General features: G+C 36.4%; 1 protein-coding gene and 1 pseudogene across 6 annotated transcripts in view; both read right to left on the reverse strand.

The window, feature by feature from the left end:
- The window catches only part of PHKA1 (phosphorylase kinase regulatory subunit alpha 1), a 140,427-nt gene that overhangs the window by 16,265 nt on the left and 97,254 nt on the right, over positions 1–26,908 (reverse strand). For 4 of the 6 annotated variants that reach the window (XM_029240554.1, XM_029240559.1, XM_029240555.1 and 1 more), the window contains 10 exons: positions 21,478–21,556; positions 19,366–19,532; positions 16,812–16,988; positions 15,139–15,230; positions 14,641–14,780; positions 5,641–5,797; positions 5,087–5,166; positions 3,839–3,917; positions 3,569–3,698; positions 407–508 (listed from right to left, as the gene is read on the reverse strand). In XM_029240554.1, coding sequence (XP_029096387.1) covers positions 407–508; positions 3,569–3,698; positions 3,839–3,917; positions 5,087–5,166; positions 5,641–5,797; positions 14,641–14,780; positions 15,139–15,230; positions 16,812–16,988; positions 19,366–19,532; positions 21,478–21,556 — 1,203 coding nt within the window. The remainder of the gene's footprint in view (positions 1–406; positions 509–3,568; positions 3,699–3,838; positions 3,918–5,086; positions 5,167–5,640; positions 5,798–14,640; positions 14,781–15,138; positions 15,231–16,811; positions 16,989–19,365; positions 19,533–21,477; positions 21,557–26,908) is intronic. The other 2 variants (XM_029240558.1, XM_029240557.1) reach the window with 2 other exon arrangements.
- On the reverse strand, positions 22,441–23,101 carry LOC114906051 (annotated as a pseudogene).

The raw sequence follows: 26,908 nt of genomic DNA on the forward strand, positions 1-26,908 counted from the left end.
CACACACACACACACACACACACACACACACACACACACACACACACCGCCCCCCCCACTATAAGTGCTACTGAATTATTGCCAACTGGAATACAAGAAAGTTTCAGATGATACAGGTTGCTAGTTGTCCTAAAGTAGAGTCTTAAGATAATGTAAGGGCATGTATAAAACAGTCCAAAACAAAATATGCTAGTAATCTACTTAACTGACATATCATTTAAGGGAAAAAAAGACACACAGTGGTTTCCAAATCTTGTTCCAGAAGACAGTTTTGGTTTTAACTTTCATATACTGGGGTCCTATTTATTTGGGAGAAAAGTTCCGCTGATAAAAGAGAAACACTTTAAAATCAATGAGACATTTAAAACAAACATTCTGAAATAGAAATGCAGTGATTCAACCTTACCGCTTCGTTCCACGCCAAACTCCTTGCCACTGAGAATGTGATGCAGGAGGTTCTTCATGGCTGAAGGACTGAGATTCATCAGGCCATCTGTGGCTTCCTCAGCTACTCAGCAGAAATGTTAGAACAGAGGGATTTCTAATTGACCTGCCACTCTCACCCTATTTTTTCTCTATTTCCTTTCTTGCTTAGAATTTCTGAGTCACTTGATTGGAAGAAAAAACGCAGACTTAGAGAATGGACTTGAGGACACAGGGAGAGGGAAGGGTAAGCTGGGATGAAGTGAGAGAGTAGCATTGACATATATACAGTACTGAATGTAAAATAGATAGCTAATGGGAAGCAGCTGCATAGCACAAGGAGATCAGCTCAGTGCTTTGTGACCACTTAGAGGGGTGGGATAGGGAGGGTGGGAGGGAGACACAAGACGGAGGGGATGTGCGGATATATGTATACATATAGCTGATTCACTTTGTTATACAGCAGAAACTAACACAACATTGTAAAGCAATTATACTCCAATAAAGATGTTAAAGAAAATAAATTTCCAGCACCATACTGCCTAGGTATTCATCCTCCAACAGATTCTTAATAATTTAAGGACTGATTATCCAGTTTATGGATTAACTAGGCCCTTGATTTCTTCTTCACCCCTCTTCCACATCATTAGGATACTCAGTAGAATCTTTATTTGAAAGTGGGAAGAATGAAAGGAGCACAATGGAACTGGAAACCAGTCGGAGAAAGCAATGATTGTATCTGTGAAGATGGGCTAAAATAATCAAAACTTCTCTCTATCTGGAAATATGGGGATTTAAAAAGAGAATAGATATGAATCTATGAAATTATGAAGAATATTGAGAATATAACTTGAATTTGTTCATCAACATCAGACACCTATTATGAGTTTACTACATGTAGGTCATGATTTTAAACAATGTTAGTACAAACAGGTATGACATGGTACTTGACCTTGTGAGGCTGACCAACTATTTGGGAAAGACTGGACATGTAAACAAGATAAACAACAGTAAAATATGGCATGGCTATACTAAGTGTCAAATGAGAGGTATAGACAATAAATGCTTTGGAAATAAGAGGAGACATCAATCTCCAAGGATGGGGACTGATAAAATTAGTGGGAAGTACTGTTGAAGTGGGAGGTAGAGGCCAGACTGTTGAGGGTCTTGAATATCAGACCCAGGGATCTTGACTTTATCCTAGAAGAAATAAATAGCCATGGTTTGATGAATCCACAGGAAAAAAAATATCTGTAATGGGCAATTAAGGAAAAGTGAAGAATGTTTGAGGATTTATCCCTTCTTGAGGTTTATTATTGAATAATCAGACTCTCATAAAACATCACTTGATACCAAAGCTTGAGAAAAAATATATATATATACATGTAATCTTATAACAATGTGCTGAACTGGCGATCATTTGGAATCAGGCAGACTTGGACTCAAATTTCACTATTTACCAGTTATGTAACTTCGGGCAAGTTATTAACCTTTCTGAGTTTCATTTTTTAAAAACTGCTCATTAGCTTTATTTAAAGAATTTAAAATTTTTATACAATTTTAAAGGTTACTTTCCATTTACAGTTATTACAAAATATTGGCTATATTCCCTGTGTTGTACAATACATTCTTTTTTTTAACATCTTTATTGGGTATAATTGCTTTATAATGGTGTGTTAGTTTCTGCTTTATAACAAAGTGAATCAGTTATACATATACATATGTTCCCATATCTCTTCCCTCTGGCATCTTCCTCCCTCCCACCCTCCCTATCCCACCCCTCCAGGCGGTCACAAAGCACCAAGCTGATCTCCCTGTGCTATGCGGCTGCTTCCCACTAGCCATCTACCTTACGTTTGGTAGTGTATATATGTCCATGCCACTCTCTCGCTTTGTCACAGCTCACCCTTCCCCCTCCCCATATCCTCAAGTCCGTTCTCTAGTAGGTCTGTGTCTTTATTCCTGTCTTACTCTTAGGTTCTTCATGACATTTTTTTTCTTAAATTCCATATATATATGTGTTAGCATATGGTATTTGTCTTTCTCTTTCTGACTTACTTCACTCTGTATGATAGACTCTAGGTCTATCCACCTCATTACAAATAGCTCAATTTCATTTCTTTTTATGGCTGAGTAATATTCCATTGTATGTATGTGCTACATCTTCTTTATACAATACATTCTTGAGCCTATTTTACATCCAATAGTTTGAGTTTCAATTCCTTTTACCATCAGTAAAAGTGAGATAAAAATACCTTCTCCAGTTGGTTGTTGTAAGGATTAAATTAGATAATATATGTAAATAAAAAGCAAAAAGTACAGTGTCTGGCATATGGTAGGTATAAAATAATCATTAGCTTTATTCCTTTAAAGGGTTATTTAAATATACATTATCTCATGTAATTTAGGTTAGATTCAAACCAATAAATTTAGCTACTTGCTAACAGCTCAATTAAAAGCCTTTTGGGGAAATTTAACTGAAACAATGGCTAAAATTGAGTTTTGCAACTGTGATTTTATCTTTGTATTCAATCCCTATCTCTATTACTTTGCCATTCTTGTTGAAATCAAATACCGAAGGAAAAAATAGTCATGCCATGGGGTTTCCCCATAATTCTGTGCTACAGCTTCCAAAGGCCCCATCTATTCTTCTAACTAAAACTGCTACCTTGCCAAATACACCTATAGCCAATATCAAAAAGAGTCTTGTCAGATAAATATGAATAGAAATATTGCCTTCCTTTATTTGATCCTGATGTTGACTAGACAGAATATTGACACTATAATCAAACTGATGTGGTGACTCAATCTGACAGCCAGAGGTGGCCATGCCTGAATCAGAATTGAACCCAGTCTATCACACTTAGTTTGATGTATGCCTCGGATCACTCTAGGAGTTAGTAGGAATGTCATTGGGAGTGCAGAGCCCCTAGGAGGTGGAATTTTGAAGTTGACAACTAATATATAAATTTGTCATAGCAGTCCCTTGACTGTATAGAGACTGACTAACATGGGAACAAGACTGCTATATGCAGCTTCTGAGCTACTGATAAAAATCCTTTAGATTCCTTTCCCTCCTGATTAAAAACTCAATAGAACTCTATTAAAAGTGAATTCTGCCTCAAACAGTTACTTAATTGAATACCTGAGCATCGAAGGGAGTGGGCCAGTTCTGTTGCCATAACTTGTATGATCAGACCAATTCGAAGTCGAAACATTTCAGCAAAGAGGCCAGGCTGAGTTCGCATATACATGGCTAGATATACCATTATTTCCTGTGCATGGAATGAATATAGACAAAAATTATGCCCTAGATCTCACAAGGCTTATTTTGTGGTCTTCAGAAATTGCCAGATCAACTGAAAACAAACTTTTAAATATCAATCAACAGATTAGGCTTTATAATTCTGCTCACCTGTGTAAGAATTGAAATGCTCATGTCCCCTTCACTGGCTTCATCTATCAGCTGAGTGAGTACTTCATAGGGCAGAGGTCTAAGGAAGAGGACAGTGGAGAAAGACAAAATTCTGCAACTACTTAAAGCTAAATTTATTGAGAAAATAAAAAAGCTCCTCCCAAGTCCAAGTCAGTGTCTCAACATCTCATCATTACTGGTAGCATTCTGGTTCTTTCAGTCTTCAAAGTTCACTGCCTCCCCAAAGCACTCTGGCCCATATCAACTCAGGAGAGCTCTGCTCTCCCGTCTCTAAGCCTGGATTGCCCTTCTCCTTCCAAATTGTATTTAAAACTCACCCCATGACGTCCTTCCAGACCAGTCTTTCATGGTTAATTCTTGACATTTGACAAGTAACTATTATGGCTAAAAAGTAATAAACTAAATTTAAGCTGTGCCTTTTGGAAGACATTTTATTACTTTACAATCACACCTTATAGAGTTATACTGATTTTTTATAGTTTCATCAGTTTACACACACACACACCCTCCTACACTTCTGACTCTCCTGTTGATACTAAGCACTCTGGGGGCATGGGGCATGCCATCTTCTTTTGGATTGCCCACAGTAGCCACAAAATTGATCTGATTTGTAATAAAAGGTTCTGTTTGCCAGGAATAAGGTGTTATGGATTGAACTGTGTTCCCTCTAAGTTCCTATGTTGAAATCCTAATCCCTAGTATCTCAGAGTGTCTTTACAGAGGTAAGCTAAAGTGAGGTAATTGGGTGGGCCCTAATCTAATATGACTGGTGTCTTTTATAAGTGAGAAATTTGGACGCAGAGACACACAGAGAGAGAAGAAATGTGAAGAGACATAAGGAAAAAACAGCCATCTATAAGCCAAGGAGAGAGGCCTGGAACAAAGTCTAGAGTATAGCTGATTTTTTTGTGGGGGCTAATTCCAGTTGCCCTGTTTGTTTGTTTTTTGAATAAAACGTTTGGTAAAGCCAATAAGTAAAAACAAACAAACAAAAAAACCCCAAAAGAGCAAAATACATTTGAGTACTACTCCCTGTGAGCCTTCTCTTTCATTTACTCATGTCCTATCACTACCAACATTCTCACATTCACTGTCCCTGATAGAAGCTCACACACGTAGGACATTATCATCCACTTATAGATTAGGACAAGAGAATTGCAGTCAGTCCACACAGCTCCTTAAAGTCTCAGAGAAGCTTCATCAAACCCAAACAAAAACCATACTAACGCAGAGATGGTCTTCTCTCGAGGTTCTGGAGGGAGTCCCACTGTCAAATGTTTCTGGTGGGAGAGAAGGTCTGTGCAGGCCTAGGAATAAATAGTATAATAGTATTATCCTTCCCATAACACGTCACATTTCCACGAAATTTTCTGTTTTCAGCCTAGAAACCTTTGCTCCCCCTTAACTTAATGACACATCAATCTTTTCCTCAGGAAATGCAATGAAGATCAGAAAAGAGGGATTTCTAGGAAGGAACAATGAAGTATTTTTATCTCCTAAAAGGTAGGAACTTTTAGCCTAGTATAAATTCATTCTTAAGACCTAGAATCCTCATAGTTTATAACACCTCTATAAGTCTACAGTTTATATGCTTCAGTATTATATATTTGACATTCATAAACAAAAAAAGCTACCTGATAATCAGAAATGTTATGTGGGAAAAACAACATCTTAAATGGTTAGATGCTGTGGTGACTGCCTTAAAAAACAACTGCAGAAACCAATTTATAAAAAGCACCTCCATTTAGATTTGGTATAAATTCAAGAAGAATTTATAGTACCTCATCGAGTGCTTCCACCTTCTTCCTTAAGATTCCAGAGATGTATCGGATCAGGCCCCAGTGACGAATTTCTCCAACTTTGCTATAGAGCTCAGTAAGCAGCTCTCTGACTGTTGCACTCCCTTCATCATACAATCCAGTGTCCCAGTCAGGTCCTCTGGAATGTTAAAGGCAGGTCTACATTAATTATAAATAAAGCTACAGGCAACAATACTTTGTTTGTGTCATAGTGAATATGCCTGTTTTTGATAGGTTTCTCTCATTAGGAAATGGATGTTATTTACTACGAATTCTCGTAAAACTATTTTTAAGTCGGTACTGAAAGCCGAATACCTAGACAAGAATAAGTCTTAGTTTCAGTTGTGTTTTGACAAAATACATTCTTTTACCCTCTTAATGGGCTTCAAAGTAGCTGAAATTAAAGTCAAAGATTTAATTTAACTACTGAAAGTTCAGAAAGAATGCTACACTTAGGGAACTAATGAAGAAGTAAGAAGAATGTGTGCTTATTTTTAAAAGATACATATATACACACACACACACACAACACACACACACACATCATATACATTATTGTCGTAAAAGTTCCTATACCACAAGTCAACTGTGAAGTACCATAAAAGATATATGAAGTGCTATGAAATTGGGGAATTTAATAGATGATAAAAGGTAGATTATTTATTAAATGATGTTAAGACAATCAAGTAGCCATCTGGATAAAACATTGAATCCACGCCTCACACTGTACACCAAAATTCCAAATGTATCAAATTTAAATGTTAAAGTACTAAAAGAGATATGGGAGAACTATTTTATAATTTCAGAGTCAAGGACTTTTAAGCTGTGAACTATACACCAAAAGCCATAAAAGAAAGACTGATACATTTATATATATATATATATATATATGTATATATAAATATACAAAACTCTTATTGCAAAAACCACTATAAGCAAAGTCATAGGACAAATTACAAACAGAAAAATATTTGCAATTCATAGGCCAATTTTCCTAATGTATAAAGAATTCCACCAAAAAACTACTAGAACTCATCAATGAATTCAGAAAAGTCGCAGGATACAAAATTAATATACAGAAATTTGCTGCATTTCTATACACTGAGAATAAACTATCAAAAAGAGAAATTAAGAACAATCTCATTTAAAATCAAATCAAAAAGAATAAAATACCTAGGAATAAATCTAACTAAGGAGGTAAAAGACCTGTACTCAGAAAACTATAAGACATTGATAAAAGAAATTGAAGGTGACATAAGCAAATGAAAAGACATACTGTGCTCATGGATTGGAAGAATTAACATTGCTAAGGTGACCATACCACCCAAGACAATCTACAGATTCAATGCTATCGCTATCAAAATACCAATGGCATTTTTCACAGAACTAGAACAAATCATTCTAAAATTTGTATGGAAACACAAAAGGCACTGAATAGCCAAAACAATTTTGAGAAAGAAGAAAAAGCTGGAGGAATCATGCTCCCTGTCTTCAGACTATGCTATAAAGCTGCAGTCTTCAAAGCAGCATGGAACCGGCACAAAAGCAGACACACAGTCCAATGGAACAGAATAGAGAGCTCAGAAATGAACCCACAATTATATGCTTAATTAATGTTCAACAAAGGAGACGAATATACAATGGAGAAAAGACAGCCTCTTCAATAAACGGTGCTGGGAAAACTGGACAGCTACATGCAAAAGAATCAAACTGGACTACTTTCCCACACCATATATAAAAATACAGTCAAAATGGATTAAAGACTTAAATGTAAGACCTGAAACTATAACAATTCTAGAAGAAAACATAGACAGTATACTCTTTGACACTGGTCTTAGCAATATGTTTTTGGATATGTCTCCTCAGGTGTGGGAAACAAAAGCAAAAATAAGCAAATGAGACTACCTCAAACTAAAAGTTTTTGCACAGAGAAGGAAACTGTCAACAAAACAAAAATGCTGCCTACTGAATAGGAGAAGACAACTGCAAATGATATATCCAATGAAGGGTTAATATCCAAAATAGACAACTCATACAATTCACATCAAAAAAAAAAAAACAATCTGATTGAAAATGGGCAGAGAATCTGAATAGACATTTTTCCAGAGAAGACATACAAATGGCTAATAGGCACATGAAAAGACGCTCAATATCACTAATCATCAAGGATATGCAAATCAAAACCACAATGAGATATCACCTCACACCCGTCAGAATGGCCATCATCAAAAAGATAAGAAATACCAAGTGTTTGTGAGGATGTGAAGAAAAAGGAACCCTCATGCACTGTTGGTGGGAATGTAAATTGGTGCAGTCATATGGAAAACAGTATGGAGATTCCTCAAAAACTTAGAAATACCAACAAGGACCTACTATATAGCACAGGGAACTATATTTAATATTTTGTACTAACCTATAAGGGAAAAGAATCTGAAAAAGAATATATATATATATATATATATATATAAAACTGAATCACTGTGCTGTACACCTGAACTAACATGACATTGTAAATCAACTATACTTCAATAAAATTTTCAAAAAAGGCAAAACCAAAACCCTTAAAAATAGAACTACCATATGATCCAGCAATTCCACTTCTGGGTATCTATCTGAAGAAAATGAAAACACTAATTTGAAAAGATATATGCACAGCTCTGTTCATTGCAGCATTATTTATGATAGCCAAGATATGGAAGCAACTAAATGCCCATCAATATGAATGGATAAAGATGTGATAGATATATACACATATATATATATATACACACACACACACATACACACACATATACATATACACACATACATACACACACAATGGAATATTACTCTGCAATAAAAAAGAATTAAATCTTGCCATTTTCAAAAACATGGATGGTGGACCTAGAGGATATTATGCTAAGTGAAATAAGTCAGACAGAGAAAGATAAATATTGTATGACTTCACTTATATATAGAGTCTAAAAAATAAAACAAATGAACAAACATAACAAAGCAGAAATAGTATCATAGATACAGAGAACAAACATGGTTGCCAGAGGAGAGAGGAGTGGGGGGAGGAGAGAAATAGGTGAGGGAGATTAAGAGGTTAAAAAAAAAGAATTCTAACAAATAGGTAAGAAAATAAAAAACAACAAAAGAACATCTGGCAAAATAAGTACCAATGGCTTTTAAACTTAAGAAAAGGTGTTCAATCTACCATTTGGGTAAACAGGTATAAAAGTAAACACATATATATCTGTATTTACCTATATATGCATAAAATGTCCCTGGATGGATACACAAAAAAACAATAGCATTGATTGCCTATGAGGAGGGGAACCAGGTATCTGGGGAACAGAGGTGGGAGAAAGACTTTTTACCCCTTCACTGTATCCTTTTGTACTTTAAAATGTTTGAACCATGATAATGTGTTATCTATTCAATATATTAAATTATATATAATATAAATGTTTAATATAATAAAACTAAATCTATACTATACGAATCGATGGATTCAAGAAACAGTGAATGAAAGTCTGAAGAGTAACAGGATATTTTCACAGTCTCAAAGTACATCTCTACAAGATACTTTTTAATTTTGAAGTATAACATAGTAACTTTACAGTGGAGGAACGTGGAAGATACTACCTTAAACAAGTGGTCAAAGTTAGCAGAAATGGGACTCATCAATACTATGTGCCTCCTGATAGGATACACTGAGAAGAACTCAGCATCACTTCAGTAGCATTCTTGCCCAAAATGCATAACCTGAATTTAATTATGAGGCAACAACAGATAAACCAAAATTTAGGGATATTCTGCAAAACAACTGGTCTGTATCCTTCAAAAATGTCAATAACATTAAAAATAAAGACTTAGGAACTGTTCCAGATTAAGGGAGATGAGGGACACATAAGAACTAAATGAAATGCATCATTTAGATTTTCTTTTGCTATAAAGACATTATTGGGACAACCAACAAATCTCAATAAGGTCTGTAGATTAGATAACAGTATTATATTAACATTAATTTTCTGATTTTGGCAATTATACTGTGCTTATATAAGAGAATTCCTAGTCTTTAGGAAATACACACTGAAGTATCTGGGGGTAGAAGGGGATCATGTTTGCCACATACTGTCAAATGGTTCAGAAAAAAAATGTGTGTGTGGTGATGGTGATGATGAGATGATGAAGAACAAGACAGGGAGGGAGGGAGGCAGGGAGGGGGGAGAGAGATATTAAAGCTCAGTGTGAATATCTGAGGGATCTGGGTGAAGGATATCCAGAACTTTTTTCTTTTTTTAATTTTTAATTTAATTTTATTACTTTTTTAAACTTCTTTATTGGAGTATAATTGCTTTACAATGGTTAGTTTCTGCTTTATAACAAAGTGAATCAGTTATACATAGACATATGTTCCCATATCTCTTCCCTCTTGCGTCTCACTCCCTCCCACCTTCCCTATCCCACCCCTCGAGGTGGTCACAAAGCACCGAGCTGATCTCCCTGTGCTATGCGGCTGCTTCCCACTAGCTATCTAATTTAAGTTTGGTAGTGTATATATGCCCATGCCACTCTCTCACTTTGTCACAGCTTACCCTTCCCCCTCCCCATATCCTCAAGTCCATCCTCCAGTAAGTCTGTGTCTTTATTCCCATCCTGCCCCTAGGCTCTTCATGACCATTTGTTTTTCTTTTTTTTAGACTCCATATATATGTGTTAGCATATGGTATTTGTTTTTCTCTTTCTGACTTACTTCACTCTGTATGACAGAATCTAGGTCCATCCACCTCACTACAAATAACTCAATTTTGTTTCTTTTTATGGCTAATATTCCACTGTATATATGTGCCACATCTTCTTTACCCATTCATCTGTTGATGGACACTTAGGTTGCTTCCATGTCCTGGCTATTGTAAATAGAGCTGCAATGAACATTGTGGTACATGACTTTTTGAATTATGGTTTTCTCAGAACTTTTTTTTTGTACTATCCTTACAACTTTTCTCTAAGTTTGAAATAGTCAAAATAAAAATAAATAATATGAAAATAAATGTTATGAGATCTCATAATCAGGGAAGATCCTTTTTATTCCTAGGTATCAGAGAAAGTTTCATGGAGGTGACAGATGATCCAGGCCTTGATGGATAGCTAGAATTCCAACGAGGAGAGATGGGATGTGGTAAAGGGAGAGTAGTCCAGACAGAGGAAAAAACATGAACCAAGGTCTGAAAGTGGTCATGTACAGGCTTTGTTTTGGATGTGATAAGTAGCAGGCTGTTTTGGTGGCAGTATTCACATTGTGATGGGGGAGCAATGGTAAAGGTTGAAAGTTAGATTATAGAGGATATAGGTTTGGTCACTGATTCCCAACAGTAGTGGTGGTGATGTGGTAGGGAGAGGCAGGGGATTAGAAGGACTTGAAGATGTTGACACAATTTCAAGTCTGGATGACTGAAAGAATGATAATACCATGAAAAGCGTCAGGCAGTAGTAGGTTTCTGGTAAAGACTGAATTTGACTTTAGACATGTTGAGTAAGAAGACATATAAAAATGAATTCTGAGTAGATTAAGGACTTACATTTTTTAAAATTCTTAAAGGTATTTAAAATCTTTTTAAATTCTGGGAGGGGAGAAGGTTCTCCCCATGCATGATAAGAAACTCAGAAGCCAAAAAAGAAAAGACTATATAAAACAAAACTTTTGGGACTTCCCTGGTGGTCCAGCGGTTAAGACTCCACGCTCCCAATGCAGGGGGCCGGGGTTCGATCCCTGGTCAGGGAACTAGACACCACATGCTGCAACTAAAGATCCCACGTGCCACAACTAATGATCCCCCACGCCACAACGAAGATGTTGTGTGCCGCAACTAAGACCCAGTGCGGCCAAATAAGTAAATAAATAAATATTTTTTTAAAAAACGAAAGTTTGGATAGAGAGAAGCATATGAACAAAGTTAAAACACAAATTCCTTGGACAAAATATCTGCAACAAATATAACAAACAGAATAGTAATATATACTATTACTATAAGGAAAATATAAATAACCCAATGGAGAGCAAACAATGGTTATGAACAGACAACTCACAGAAGGAATACTAGTCAACAGACATAGGAAACCCCACCTCCCAGTTTCTACTCAAATCCACAAGGGATATTGGGCAGAATTCCAAGTGTATTAAAAACCAGGCAGCACATCAAACAATCTACTCAAGTGGTTTGATACTAGAGTAACTAGTTCTAGTGAGATTACAGGTTTTGATCAGATGTTATGGTGAAGTTAGTATGTACAGGATTAGATGAAGAAAACTCATGTTAGGAGTGGAAGAGTTGGCAGTCAACCATGGACCATCTGAATTGGTAGGAAAGCATGAGTGTTTCAAGCCTTTGCTTGCCTATCCCAATGACCCTGCTGAATCTTCAGTTTTCATTCAAGCTACAGTCATTAGTCATTCTGTCCTTAACCCTTATCTCTTCTCACCTTCTCTATCTTTTCATTACTCTGCATTTAGCATTGTGCCTGGTACATAAGTATTCAACTGATACTTTTTGAACAGACTGCTTATCCTAAAGGAAAAAGGAAAGGAATAGAGGTATCAGAGTAATAAAACCCATGTCTTTTTCTTGGTAGTAGCACATAACAAGCTTTAACAGTTGGCACTTGGACAGGGTTGTATGAGAGGCAAAGTCCCTCACAGCATCAGACTGTCAGGAGGCTTATATAAGGCACAAGTTCTACCATCCATAACAGGAGGAGGGCAAGGGAACTCCCAGGGAAGAGGGGAGGAGCGGGGTTACAGGTCTAGGTGTAGTCCCTCAGTAGCACTGTGGGGAGGCTCTAGGTTAGAAAGTTCTGAATGGCAGCAATGGTTTGGGACACTCATGGCCCAGGGCTTATCTCTTGCTAGCAGATGCAGGTTGAGTTTTGAGGAGGATACAAAGCAGGCAGGCCCTAAATGGCTTAAAATATGTTTGGGCTATTTTTAATAAAATTGGATGTGTAAAACTTTGACTTTAGTGCTGGCGGGCTTTTCAGCTTCCTTTTTTACTTACTCATTAAACACCATAATCTGATGGAAATGGCATAGGTTCTGGAGTCAGGCCAAGGGGACTTCATTACCACCTAGAGGGGATGAAAGTCCCAAATCCCTACCTAGCCTTCTTTGACACTCCCCTGGCAGTGAGAAAGGTGGAGCAGTGCCTGCCTTGGTGAGAGCAGAAGTCTGGGCTTTCCACTCAGCCTTTGTTGACAGGGGTAGCACCGCAGATTTTTCTCTGGTGCTTGGCTGGAATAGAGTGGTTATTGTTTAAAAGTTGTGTGTGTTGCTTGAGTGCCTCTTTCCTAGCCCTTTGTCTGGGAAGAACGGGTTTTCCTTAGGGCTTTTGTTGTCTGTGCCCACTGACTGGCCTTTTCAGGCTGCTGGCTTCTCCAGCACCCAGTGAGGCAACAAAGAAAACCTGGGGACGTCAGCACCCTCTCAGTCCTCGAATCATGAGGTCCTTAGCCAGCCTGCTGCCTTCTCTCCACCTTTCAACATCTTGTTATGTTTGTTTTATAAATAATGTCCTCCTGTACCTAGCAGGAGGAACAGAGAGAAATGCATTTACTCTATCTTGTCCAGAACCAGAAGTCCCATTGTGGTTATGTTTTAAGAGGTTTTTGTCTTTTAGAAATAATACTGAAATATTTAAGAATAAAATGATAAAATGTTTGGTGTATCCTCTTCAAAATAATCCAGGAGGAAGAGAGAATGAGAATATAGATGTGACAAGATTAACCATGAGTTTTTAGTTGTTCAGGCTGGGAGATGGGTCCAAAAGTGTTCATCACACTATTCTCTCTACTTTTGTGTAAGCCTGGGCATTTCGGCAACATCATCAAAGTTACTCTCCCTCCTCTGTTGAGGATGCGTTTGAGGAAAACTAGACTGAAGTAGAAAGACTTGTTAGGAAACTGTAGCAATAGTCCTAGGGAGAGACATAGGCCTGAATGAAGGCAGCAATATTAGAGATGCAGAAGATAAATATTTAGAGGTAAAACTGGACAGACTTGGTGATTAACTGGATATAGGGAGAAGGCTTGATGATTAGGTAGGTGTTGATTCCAACAATAGAGATGGAGAATTTCATAGGAGCGACTTCATTTTTTTTTTCTTTTTTTGCGACTCCATTTTTGATATTTGACTGCTGACTGCTTTCAAGTCCTACCATTCCCCTTTCCTTTCCAGCCAACTCCTGGGCAAGTTGATAAAAAAGTCTGAGTGTTCCCTCTTTTGGTGCTGTTGAGAATGAACCCTCATCCCAGCCTCACCTCCTAATCATAATAAAATTCCAAATCCAGCCTCTTTCCCTGCTTTTTAAGGACCCACACCCTTCTGGTATGTGTATGGCATCATCAGTCTTGACATCCAAAACCAATTAGGGGAGGGCGGGGGTCCATCCTGCCTCTTCATGGTGCTGACAACATGAATAAATGAGGAAGAACAGGTAATTTTGTGGGGGAATTTGGGGGACAGGAGAGAGGAGTTCAAGGTACCTAGAGTTAGAGGTACCTAGATAAAATGTACCTAGCAGAGGGTGCCTGACACACAGCAAACACTCACTAATGCTACTTTTTTTTCCTGTAAGCCTCCATATTCTTACTTCTTTTGAGTTAAAAATTTATCTATAGATTTTACCAAATAATGGAGGCTTAAAATAACCATAATAATGATAATAATGTTTATGTTGTTAGTCACTTACTATGTACCAGGCATTGTATTAGAGACTGCAGATATTTTATCTTGTTTTAATCTTTAAAACAATTCTATGAGGTAGGTATAATCCAAATTTTATAAATGAGGACAATTGAGACTTTAAAGTTACGCAGTGGGTAGGTTGCAAAACTATTCAAATCCACAACAGTGAGACTCCAGAGCAGTGCTATACTTACTATGCTATACTTCGTTTTCTATATGATCATGAAAGTAGATTGATAATATCCATCACTTACTTCATAGTATATAGCATATAGAGGATATCAGCTTGCTCCTGTAAGCTGGAGGTCTCCTTCAACTGTAAAACCAGTGCTTTGAAGTCCACCTCCCCAGATGGGTCTCTAGGAAGATGTATTTCTACACGAACAGAGGGAACCTTTAGTTTGAGAAAAGACAAAAAAAATCCACAAGTGCTCACCTTAAATAACGCCCTAGAGTGTTGATCTTTTCACTTTCTAAACCTTTTCCATAAGAGTTTCCTAAATTTTGACAAAAAGTAAAGCAAAAACAATGACACCTTCAGAATGCATGATACAGCAATCTAGTTTTCTTAAGCCTGACTAGAAAAACTTGCCCATTTAAAAAGTGAACTAAAAAGGACATATATCTTCACCATGGTGGCATTTTGCCTACCACCAGTTACTAGTAGAAACCATAATGGCTAGTTCTATTATTTTCTGTAAGAATGGCAGTTTTGCAAAAAGCTGATAGAAATACCTCCTGTGCAAATTTACCTGGTCCTCTTGTGGTGCATGAAGTAAGTCAAGTAAGTTGAGTGAAGGCCGGGAAGCCTGAAATATCTTTGTAGGAAGATACATGTGTACATCTGCAAGAGGTTGATATTTATGGAAAAGCTTAGATAATTAAGAGATTAATAAAAATGCACAGTTGACCTCAACAATGAAGTTACATATGGGTTGGTTCTTTATAGAACAAGAATGAGAAGTTTACCCTTTCTTGGTAATAGCAAAGAAAAGAAATATGAAGGTCAGATAAATCAAAGGATATTCAATCAATCAATCAACATATTTTGAATGGAATATCTAGAATTATAGCATCAGCTGGACATATAAGATATTAAATTCTACAAACGTAATCAATACCACAATGGTGCCATCACTGATACTTTAATAGAATACCACATATAACAGAAAGAACCCAGTTACATTTTGTATTTTCTGGACTCTCCCAGAAGAATATCTGGCTGCTAGCAGTTGGAATTGCTTGAGAACAGATAAATGGATGACCCTATCTAGGGAATCAAAAAATGTAGTGGCTGACCAACTTCGAGATATTCCTAAGATTTTTACTTACAGTTCATTGTTGAAACACTTACCATAACCTCTAAGGAGAGACTCTCTTGTCATTTTTGCCATTTTACAGATAGAGAAAGAGAGATACAGAGCTCAGATAACTGTTCAAGCAAGTAAGTAGCAGAGCTGGGAATTAAGTTCAAGTTTCCTGATTCACAATCAAGAAGTATAACTTAATAAAGCTGATGTCTTTGCATAAGCCCTTTGTCAAGGAAGCATACGCAAAGGCTATGTATGCTAAGCTTTTCCCTTTTCTAACTGTTAAATGATTCCCCAATGATCATGTTTAATATCTTTGGTTAGTAATGGTCAATAAAATTTTAGACAGTGTGATCATGCATCTCAATCATTCTCATCATCTGTGAAATGTTAACATTTAGGTCCTCTAGGTGTGGCCAAGGAGCCCTTCTGTCCCTTCATATGCAGCTATCATACAGGTACTGAACACTCTTAGGAACCATGACTACTCCTGGCAATGTGTGGTAGAAGACATCCTCCACTGTGAATACTACTGAGGGAGGATAGTAGTCTTGGGGAGAAGAATGGTAAAGCTGTTGAAGAATGATACTGTAGTTGACAAATACAGCTCTACACTGCTGGAACAACTGACTGTATAAGTTACAGCTGGCCTAAGGAACCAGATTTAGCTTACTTAAGGGAGAATATCTCCCTTTCCATTGCAAGGCTATCTTGTAATAGTCTGCAATGCTTTCTCTTTAAATAAAATTACTTCCAAATTAGTAACTTTTCCAAAGGAGGAAAAAATCCTTTCCACATTTTAATACTTTGATGTTAAAACTGAATATGCTCCATGTCTCTTGTTCTGTCTCTTCTTGCTATGTAACTGGTTAAACCAGACTACACAGCACTATCTATAGCAAAACTATACCCATTAATTACCCATTTTTAATTGTAAAAATTCATTAATTTTACAAATATTTGAGCATCTAATATGTTCTAGGTGCTGTCTGAGATGCTGGGATAAAGCAGCGAACAAAACAAAGTTCCTGACTACACTGTAATAAACACCCCACCCCCATCCTGGGCTTCATGTCATCCTGTTCCTGACTCCAGTGAGTCATGGCATTACTCACTCTGTACATGCAGCTCCTTGGCCTTGGTCATCAAGGACATTAAATCGCAGGTTGTCTGCACAGCAGCTCGGAACCGATTTATCCCTCCCTTCTGTGGGGTAAGGGCTACTTTAGGATGGGGAGCCGTGTGCACCAAAAGGTGATCTAAATAACGAGCAACTTCATCACCACAGCGAGCTGCAAGGTTAGTGGGGGGAGGGGGGAGAGAAAAAAATAAACATTTTAGTTACTTCACAATCTACCCCACCAAACAGAATGACCGGCTCCTGTGCCCACAACACAGCACCAAAACCAGGTTGTTTTAGCTCATGGGGGAAAATAGCTGGTGATCATTATACAATCTCGTAGCTTTACTATTCAGAAACTATGGCTATTTACCAGGATCCACCTGTTCTTCAACTTTGTTGAGACAATATTAGGTTCCCTGAAAGTAGTATGAGCTTATTATAGGCCAGGTGGAGCATTTCATAATCTATGTATGTGTGTGTGATGGTAGTGGTGGTGGCAGTTGTGGTGGAGGAGTAGAATAGGGCCCTTTGAGTCTCACTGGTATGAGGAGACTTGTGGGGAAGGGCAAAAATCTTCTACTAAACATTGAGCCTAGCTGAAAACAGACAGATTCCACAAATGGCAGCTACAATTGCTAAAGAAAAAACAAGCTCCATGTGGCACTGGTGTCAAAAGGACTACTGACCACACGTTGGTCTTTTTTGTTACCCCCTTCATTTACTCACCAAATATTTATTGCCCGCTATGGACCAGGTGGTGTACTAGTTGCTGAGGTTTCAGTGCTGAAGAAGACAGATATAGTCCTTATCCTCTTGGTCTCTCCCTCCCCCCCACACCTTCTGTAACATTCTCTCTGACTATGGATAATGGAAACAAAAAAAATACATATATCTTGTGGCTGCTTAACATTTCAGATTTTACATGAACACTTGCAACATTTATAGTTGGAAAAGCCCAATGTTTGGATCAATACTGAAGTTTGCTACGTCAGTCATGTATCATCTGGATTTTGATTACCTCTGGGGAACTCTCCAGATGTCCTTCTGTACTCTGATGTGACTAATGGGAACTAGCAGAGCTGCAGGAGTGGACCTCATACTCAGTGACAACTTAATGACAAATATTATAACCTTGAATACAATCTAGACACTTGAGTAGAGGATTATGAACAATATGGAGAGAAGCACTCTCCCCATGGAACAGCTGGCAAGCAACAGACACGTCCATTGTGAGGCCACCAATGAGCAAACCCAGACAGGGGAAAGTGACTCAGAATGCATAATTTCAAGCTTAGTAAAACATATCATTAAAGAGATATATTTAAGAAAGCAATCTAAGAGAATGAGTGCTACAGATGTAAATCACAACTACCTATGCAATAGCAAACAACCTCAATATCTGATCAGTCTTATTTGGTTTTCAAAATATTTCAGCTTATGCCAAGATAGATATCATGACTTTGGGTATTACTGATAACAGGAAATAATCTTGTATTTAATGTACTCTTCAAACAAAGAAATTCACACTATTTTAGAACTTACAAAAACAGAGTGAATTAAACGGTATTTAGGTGAGTAAATGCTGAGCCCAAATGAGAAAATAGTCCTTCTGACTGCTAGTGTTTTGGTTTATTGTATATGAGATTATGCTTGCTAGCTCACTGAGGAAAGCCAATTTATTTATATTTCTTCTCTCCAACACAGCACTCTTAAGATAAAGAAATTGGCTGCCTTAAGATATAGGCTTAACAATCAGAAAACCAGACAGTGAAAGCAGGCAAACCATGTTTTACATAACTAGAACAATAATTCACTCCCACTGGCCCTTCTCTCTGTGGGATTCAAATAATGTAATGCTTGCCCTGCCTAGGTCAGCATTTTAACACTTTAGGGTGTTTGTCAGGCCCCCACGATGCTTTCTCACTATATCATCTTTGTATTCATAGAAGCCAATTAGATTTTGTTCTGCGTTATTTGTCTAGTTGTAATATGAAAGCAATAGGCGTACCAAATCGGCTTTTTCAAACTACGCAGACCTCCCCAGAGATTCTGATGTACCCCTATAATATTCTATATAAAAGAACTATATAAAATTAGAATATATAGAATATATTAGAATATAAAATTATAGATTATATAATATTCTATATAAAAGAACTCTGACGGAATTTTATACTTTTTATGCTTTTTAATGTCAAAAAGCAGTACGTATATGTCTAGTGTTCCTACTACATACTTGATTAAATATCTCTCACTCACCATTGCTTCCTCCCATTTTTAAAGTACCAGTCATTTTATGTACCTGGGAGAGAAATTCCCCTAACCTTAGTAAGGGATAGTCCAACTCTATACTCCACAATCACCACAGGGATATTAGACCAGAAACCAAAGGTAAGTAGAAGAATGAAAAGTAAAGCCAAACAAAAGGTGTATTAGGTGTATTAAATAGGAGTGAGACTGCTGGCAGGAGAAATATTAAGGAGGATGCTCAACAATACTTTGTATTCTTGTTCAGTAAGGCCAGTGCATTTATGAAGCCTTCTTACCATTACTGGTTGAACCATAGCCATTCATCCAGTCACCAGATTCCAGCTCATTATCACAGTCATCATAATCTTCACTGTACAATTTACCCTCAGGTCCAGGTTCCATAAAGCTCAAATGTGTGCAGCAAGATGTTGTCAAAAACTCTGACAGTTTACCTGTTTGAATCCTGACAATTAAGAGGGTAAACAGAAAACAGAAAATCAGAGGAAATCATTTTCAAAACAACACAGTTTAGTGATAAAAAGGATACCTAGAATGTTCTGTTGGGGGATTACTAACGTTTATACATTAGTACAAATTTTGTAAAAGTGAAAATTTACAGCACTCCTAGACATAGTGTAGTATAGGTTAGGGTACTATGTTAATAAAGACTACAATTATGGGTTCACAATCCACCAGCAGATCAGTTTTGCTCGCTTTCACTGCCACATACTACATTGCTAACTATGCCAAATATCTGGCAAAAACTTCCATTGGCTGCAAGAGAAGCTAGGACAGAATGAAGATAAATCACCACAAATCTGTCATATCATTTCAAAAAATACTCAAAAAGACCATTTTGAAAAGAAAAAAATGGTATCTGACAATTTTAAGAATTATAGTAGATTGTAAGCCATATCTTCCCCTACTTATAAAGCCAATTGCAAAACCAAACCCAAAGGGAAAGTCAATAGTACTGATTTTCTAAAGAAGTCAGCTTGAGGGGGCTCCCAATGGCCAGATCTTGAATAATATGTACACTGAAATAGACAATGGAATGAAGCATGACATAAAAATAAAATAAGAATTTATGACTCTATGCTGGCAATAAGACTACAAAATTAAAGGGGGTAAGGGAGAGCTTTTTTTTTTTAACAGAAGGATTCCAACTAATACATGTACAAAGAATGATAGAAACACAGAATCACGATTTTACAACCCCATTAGTAATAACTGATTGATCAATGGAAGATAAAGCCATTTGGTCAAAGATTGTTGCGGAAAGCATAATGGAATCTAGACACGAATGGAGGATTATGAAGAATATGGAGAGAAGTGCTCTCCCCATGGAAGGGCTGGCAAGCAATAGACACGTCCATTGTGAGGTCACCAATGAGTAAACTCAGACAGGGGAAAGTGACTCAGAAGATAACATTTTAAACTAACTGAGAGACATTCTGCAAAATAACTGACCTTCTTTCTTTAAAAATGTAATGAAAATTGTAATGAAATATTAACAAACGGCTGGGGAATTGCTCTAGATTAAAAGACATCAAGGAGATATAATAACTAAAAGCCAACGAGTGATCTTTCATTGGAGTTGGAGTGGGAAAAAAGCTATGGGAAAACATTATTGAGACAACTGGGTAATTTTGAATATGGACTCCGTATTAGATAATAGTATCGTATCAATATTAACTTTTCTGAGTGTGCTGATTATATTGTAGTCATGTATGAGAATGCCCTCTTTCTTAGAAGACAGAAACTGAAGTATTTAGGGTTAAAGAGTCATGATATCTCTGACTAACTCTCACACACTTTAGTGAAAAAAGTGTGTGTGCCTGTGTGTGTGTGTGTGTGTGCGTGTGTGTGCATGCGCACATATGTATGTGTGAGAGAGGGAGAAGGGTAGGGAACAAGAGAGGAAGGGAGGGAGGAGAGGAAGGAAGGGAGGGAATGGGGGAGAGAGAACACACAAGTGGGACAGATGTTAACAACAGGTGAGTCTTGAGGGAGGGTATATGGTATTCAATAAGATTCCTGCATATTTGTGTCTACTTGAAATTTTTCAAAATAAAAACTTAGGGAAAAAAGAAAAGCAGTGAGAAATGAATAGTCCAGTAACCTCCTTTCCTCCCTCCTTCCCTCCCTCCCTTCCATTCTTCCTTCCTTCCAGGGTAAGTTTCCTGATCCACTGAATTTATGGAGTGTAGGCAAAGAACAGGGTGGGGAAAAATTCCAACCCTTCTCTTTAACATTAAATTCCTTGATTCAATCTATCAAACACCAGCTCCTGGAATAGGATAGGTATATGTTGCTAAAGATACAGAGAAAGGCATCACAAGTCTACCATTACTGTACCCAGCATCCAAATTTCACATTTCACTACTGAGTGCATAGAGGTCACTTACCTTGCCCCACCAAAATAGCCATCCTGCATTTTTCGGAGTGCTGCCAGGATACTTGCATTCAAGCTGGTTCCATCTTCATCTTAAAATGAAGAGAATTTTAAAACAATCTTTGTGGTTTTAACTTTGAAATAAGGGGAATCTTTCAATTATTTTAAACCAACTTTCTGGTGGTGATGGTACAAATGAGATAGTCCTCGTTGACCACCCTGTATTTCAACACTTCATCTGAGAGCCAATGACGCTGTGCAGAATGGGAAACGGTAAGGGATGATGACCAAGAGAGGAGAGTTCCTCACAGACAGTATCTTATTTATTGTAAGTATTTAGCACATTGCCTGATTGCAGAACACAGAATGATTACTGAATGCTGACAATAATAACAACAGCAACCATATGTTGAATGTTATGTGCCGAGTACTGTGCTGAACATTTTATACATTATCTCATCCAATGAGCTTTGGTTTACATGTGTGTAGGCATAAAAAATATTTAGAAGGCTAACAATTATCCAACTTTATGTGAAGGGGATCATACTACACATACTCTTTTGTGATCCACTTTTTCTAACTAATTCTTTGCAAAAGCTAAAAATGATTCCATAACAGATATTTAGACTGTTGTATTATAAGCAACACTGTGATGCAATTTTTCTATTATTTCCTTAGGATAAATTCTTACACGTAGAACTGTTAGAACAAAGGGAACACTTACTAAAAACTTTATAGACTGCCAAACTGCACACTAAAAAAGTTGTGCCACTATGTCTACCATCAGTATAGAAAGTGATTGTTTCCCCACATCTTTAACAACAATGGTGTTAATAATCTTTTTAATCTTTGTTTATCTGATATGTTAAAAAATACATTGTTTTAATTTTAATACTAGTAAGATTGAGCACGTTTTCATGTATAGACTGGCTATTTGTATTTCTTTTATGAATTGCCTGTTCATGTTCTTTTCCCATTTTTTTTTTTTTGGTGGTTCGAAAACTTTGACAATCAACCGTTAGTTCTCATCCACATTAACTGTCTGTAGATTTTTGAAAGTGGTGACAGGTACATAGGAAACCAATGTATAGAGCTTGTTTGGTGAATCTTCATCTTCATTATGTTTTCTGGACAACCGCACATGGACACAGTATGGGATATTCCTTATTCCTTTGGCCCAGACAGCTTTGTTGAGCTCAGTGTCAATGTGTACATCTGGAGTTTCCACCTCCTTCATGGCAAATTTCCAGATTTCTTTGACTGCCCAAGGGGCATGCTTCTTGAAACCCACTCCATGGATGCGCTGGTGAATGATGATAGTGTATTCTCTGGTCACCACCTCGTTGATGGCGGACTGGCCCTTCTTCTCGCCACCCTTCTTTGCAGGAGCCATTCTGCCAGGCTTGGGTTGGAAAGCTCTTTTCCCATGTTTTTAAAAAATAATCTTTTTTTTTCAATTGACTTTCAAGGCCTCTTTATGTTTTGTGACTATTACCCTTTTCTCTATCATATGTATGGCAAATATTTTATCTACTTTATTATTTGTCTTTCAGCCTCAACCACACTTCATTTTTGTATAAAATATTTATTTAGAAACAAAGATTAATTTAGATTTTCATGTTTTAAAATCTGTCAAGTTTTCCTTTCTGCATCTTGCAAAGTACAGCTTTCTTCAGCCCAAGATCACAAAAACATCCTTCCATACTTTCTTCTAATACTTTTATAGTTTTTCTTGTTGCTTAGCTGTTTAATCTATTTAGAATTTAATTTTGCATAAAATGTAAAGTAGCAGGCCTAAATGAATGATTTTCCCAAATGTATTTATTTATATTCTTTTGCTGCTATTTGGATTGCTGTCTTTATCATTATTGTAATTCCAATGGATCTATCTTCTCTTGTTTCTAGTTTTTAAAAAATCTGGTTATTCTTGTACATTTTCTCTTCCATATGCAATTTAGATTCAGCCTGTTCATAAAAATTTGTCTTTATTTTGATTTGGAATTCACTGAATTGATAGATTAATTTAATAAGAATAAACATCTTCTCAATATTAACGATTTCCATCTAGCAACATGGTATGTCTCTCTAGTAATTAAAATCTTCTTTTATGTTTTTTATTAGCTTTATAATTTTTTACATAGTTTTATGCATATTTCTTATTAAGCTTATTCTTTTTTTAAATTAATTTTTATTGGAGTACAGTTGCTTTGCAATGTTGTGTTAATTTCTGCTATACAGCAAAATGAATCAGTTATATGTATACATATACCCTCTCTTTGTCAGATTTCCTTCCCATTTAGGTCACCACAGAGCACTGAGTAGTTTCCCTGTGCTATACAGTAGGTTCTCATTAGTTACCTATTTTATACATAGTAGTGTATATATGTCAATCTCAATCTCCCAATTCATCCCACCCCCTTGGTATCCATAAGTTTGTTCTCTATATGTGTCTTTATTTCTTAAGCTTATTCTTATATTATTTACTTTTCTAGACATTTGTCAATTTTATCTAGATTTATAAAATTGTATTTGGTATTCTTTTATAATTTGTAAAGACTCCTCCATTTCTGTTGCTATATCCCCTTCCTCATTCTTAACATTATTTTTATTATCTATATTTTTTCTCTTTATTCTGAAGTCTATTTTACCAGATATTAACATGGCCACTTCTGATTTTTAAAATTAATTTTACATGGCATATTTTTTCCATTATTTTATTCTAGTCTACCTATATTGTTACATATGAAGTGAATCTCATGGAGACAGCATATATGTGGGTCATTTTTAAATCTACTCTGCCAATCTCAGTCTTTTAATTGGTATATTTAGGCTATTTACAGTTAATGTAATTATTGATATATTAGGAATGAGTCTGCCATTTTACTTATTTTTTTTTGTTTGTTCCTCTGTTCTTCTATTTTTTCTTCCTGTTTTCTGAAACACAAGAATTCCATTTTGATTTATCTATAGTGTTTTTTACTTTATCTCCTTGTATAGACTTCTTAGTGGTTACCCTAGGTATTACATAATATATACAAACATGCATTATACATATATCATTGTCTATTAGTGTCAATATTTCACAAGTTTAAAGTGATGTGTAAAAACCTTATTTCCTTTTTTTTACATCTTTATTGCAGTATAATTGCTTTACAATGTTTATGCTTGAAAAAAAACTTATTTCCTTTTCAGTCCCTTACCTCCCCCAATATATAACTGCATTAAAGATCTCCTCTACATACTTTGAGAACCACATCAGACAGCGTTATGATTTTCGCTTCAAACGTCAAACATAATTTAGAAAACTGAAGTGGAGAAAGTCTATTGTATTTACCTGTATTCTTACTCTTTCAACTGTTGTTTTTCTTGCTTGATGTTCCAACATTCCATTTTGCATTATTTCCTCTTTATTTCAAGAACTTCCTTTAAGCTATTCTTTTAGAGCAGATCTCCTTCAGACAAATTCATTTAGTTTAGCTTCACCTGAGAATGTCTTTTTTCCCTTTATTCTTCAAGTACATTTTAACTGGATACAGAATTCTTAGTTTATTAATTCTTTTCTTTAAACACTTGAAAAATGTTATCCCACTTCCCTCTGTTCTCCAGGGTTTTTGATGAGATCTGCTGTCATTCTAGTTGTTTTCCCACATAGGCAATGTATCATTTCTCTTACCGCTTTCAGGATTTTTTCTTTTTCTTTAATTTTCAGGAGTTTGATCATTATGTTTTGGCATGGATTTCTTTGGGTTTTTCCAGTTTGGGACTCTCTCAGCTTTTTGAATCTGTAGGTTTATGCCTTTTGCCATTTTTTTCAGCCATAATTAGTTGGAATACTTTTTTCAGCCCTATATTCTTTTTCCTCTCCTTCTGGGACTCATAACATGAATGCTAGATGTTTCATTATTAGTCCCATAGGTCTCTGAGGCTCTGTTCATATTTTTCAGTCTGTTTTTACTCTTGTTCACTTCTATAGTTCTACCTTCAAGTTCAGTCTATTTTCTTCTGCTACTGAGCCTATCTAGTAAGTCTTCATTTCAGTTATTATAGTTTTCAATTCTAAATCTTTCATTCGGTTCTCCATCTCTTCAATTTCTTTGCCGAGACTTCCTACTTTCAAGTTTGAAGTGTGGTTGTAATTGCTTGGTAAAGTATTTTTATGATGACTGCCTTAAAATCTTTGTTGTAATTCCAACATATTTGTCATCCTGGTGTTGGTATCTGTTGATCATCTTTTCTCATTGAAGTTGAGATTTTCTTGGGCATTGGTATGAATGATTTTCTATTGTATTCTGGAAATTTGGGGTATCATCTTACAAGACTGTGGATCTTATTGAATCTTCTGATTCAGCAAGTCTCCTCTGATATTGTGCAGCAGGGAAGGGAGCACTGCCTTGTTACTGCTAGGTGGGTGTGGAAGGAGTTCCTCTACTGTTCAGTAAGGATGAAAGTCTAAGCTCCCCACTAGTTCTTCTCAGACACTATCCCTAAGGAGGGAGGGGGCACCTCTTCACAACTGTGTGAAGGCAGTAGTCTAGGTTCCCCACACAGCCTCACTGATAGGGATGGGAATGGGGCTGTAGTTTTTTTCTGTGGTATTTGGGTAGATTAGAACACATTTATTGTCTAGAAGTTTTCTGTCTGGCTAGGCTATCCCTTTCCTGTTCCTTTGGCTAGAGGGAGAAGGTCTTTCCTGGACCTTTTAAAATCTGTACCCATTTGTGTTTCTGGGATGATAACTTCTCCAGCACCCAGTCCAGGATATATGAGGCAGAAGGAAAACCCAGGAAATTCACTGCTGTGTCATTTCTTAGGTTCAAAGTCCCTAGCCAGTCTCCCTTCTTTTTTCCAACTTTCAGAGTCTTCTTATGTTTGTATTATAGTAATGTCCAGGGTTTTTAGCTGTACTTCGCAGGAAGAATAGGGAGAAGTGAGTCTATTCCTTTTTGTCTGGAAACAGAACTCTTTTTTTTTTCAAAAGTGAAAATATTCAAGAATATGAAAATTTCTAAATATGACTTTGGCCAAATCTCTTAAGTTTTGATTAGTAGTGGTATCATTTTTCATTTTAAAACACTATATAATTTCAAATTTGATTTCCTCTTTAATCAAAGAATTATTTGCAAAAATTTTAATTCCTTCATGGTCAGGTTTTTAAGAAATTATTTTTGTTTTAATTAATTTTATGTGCTATGTCTGGCAATATCATCTATATTATTTCTACTTTTAAAAAATAAACATTCTTTGTGTATTCTGTCTTTCTGGGTATACTTTCACATACACCTGTAAACACAAAAATCAAGTCTGTTAATCCTCTATATCTTTAGTGATTTTGTATAATGGATCTGTGACATTATGATAGAGGTATGTTATCGTTTCCCACTATGACTGTACAATGGATTTATCATATTGTCCTTAAGTTTTCCTAAATATCTGCTTTATGCATT

The sequence above is a fragment of the Monodon monoceros genome, unplaced genomic scaffold (genome assembly GCF_005190385.1).
Source record: "Monodon monoceros isolate NGI ecotype Baffin Bay Population unplaced genomic scaffold, NGI_Narwhal_1 Super_Scaffold_22, whole genome shotgun sequence".
NCBI classification, from domain to species: domain Eukaryota; kingdom Metazoa; phylum Chordata; class Mammalia; order Artiodactyla; family Monodontidae; genus Monodon; species Monodon monoceros.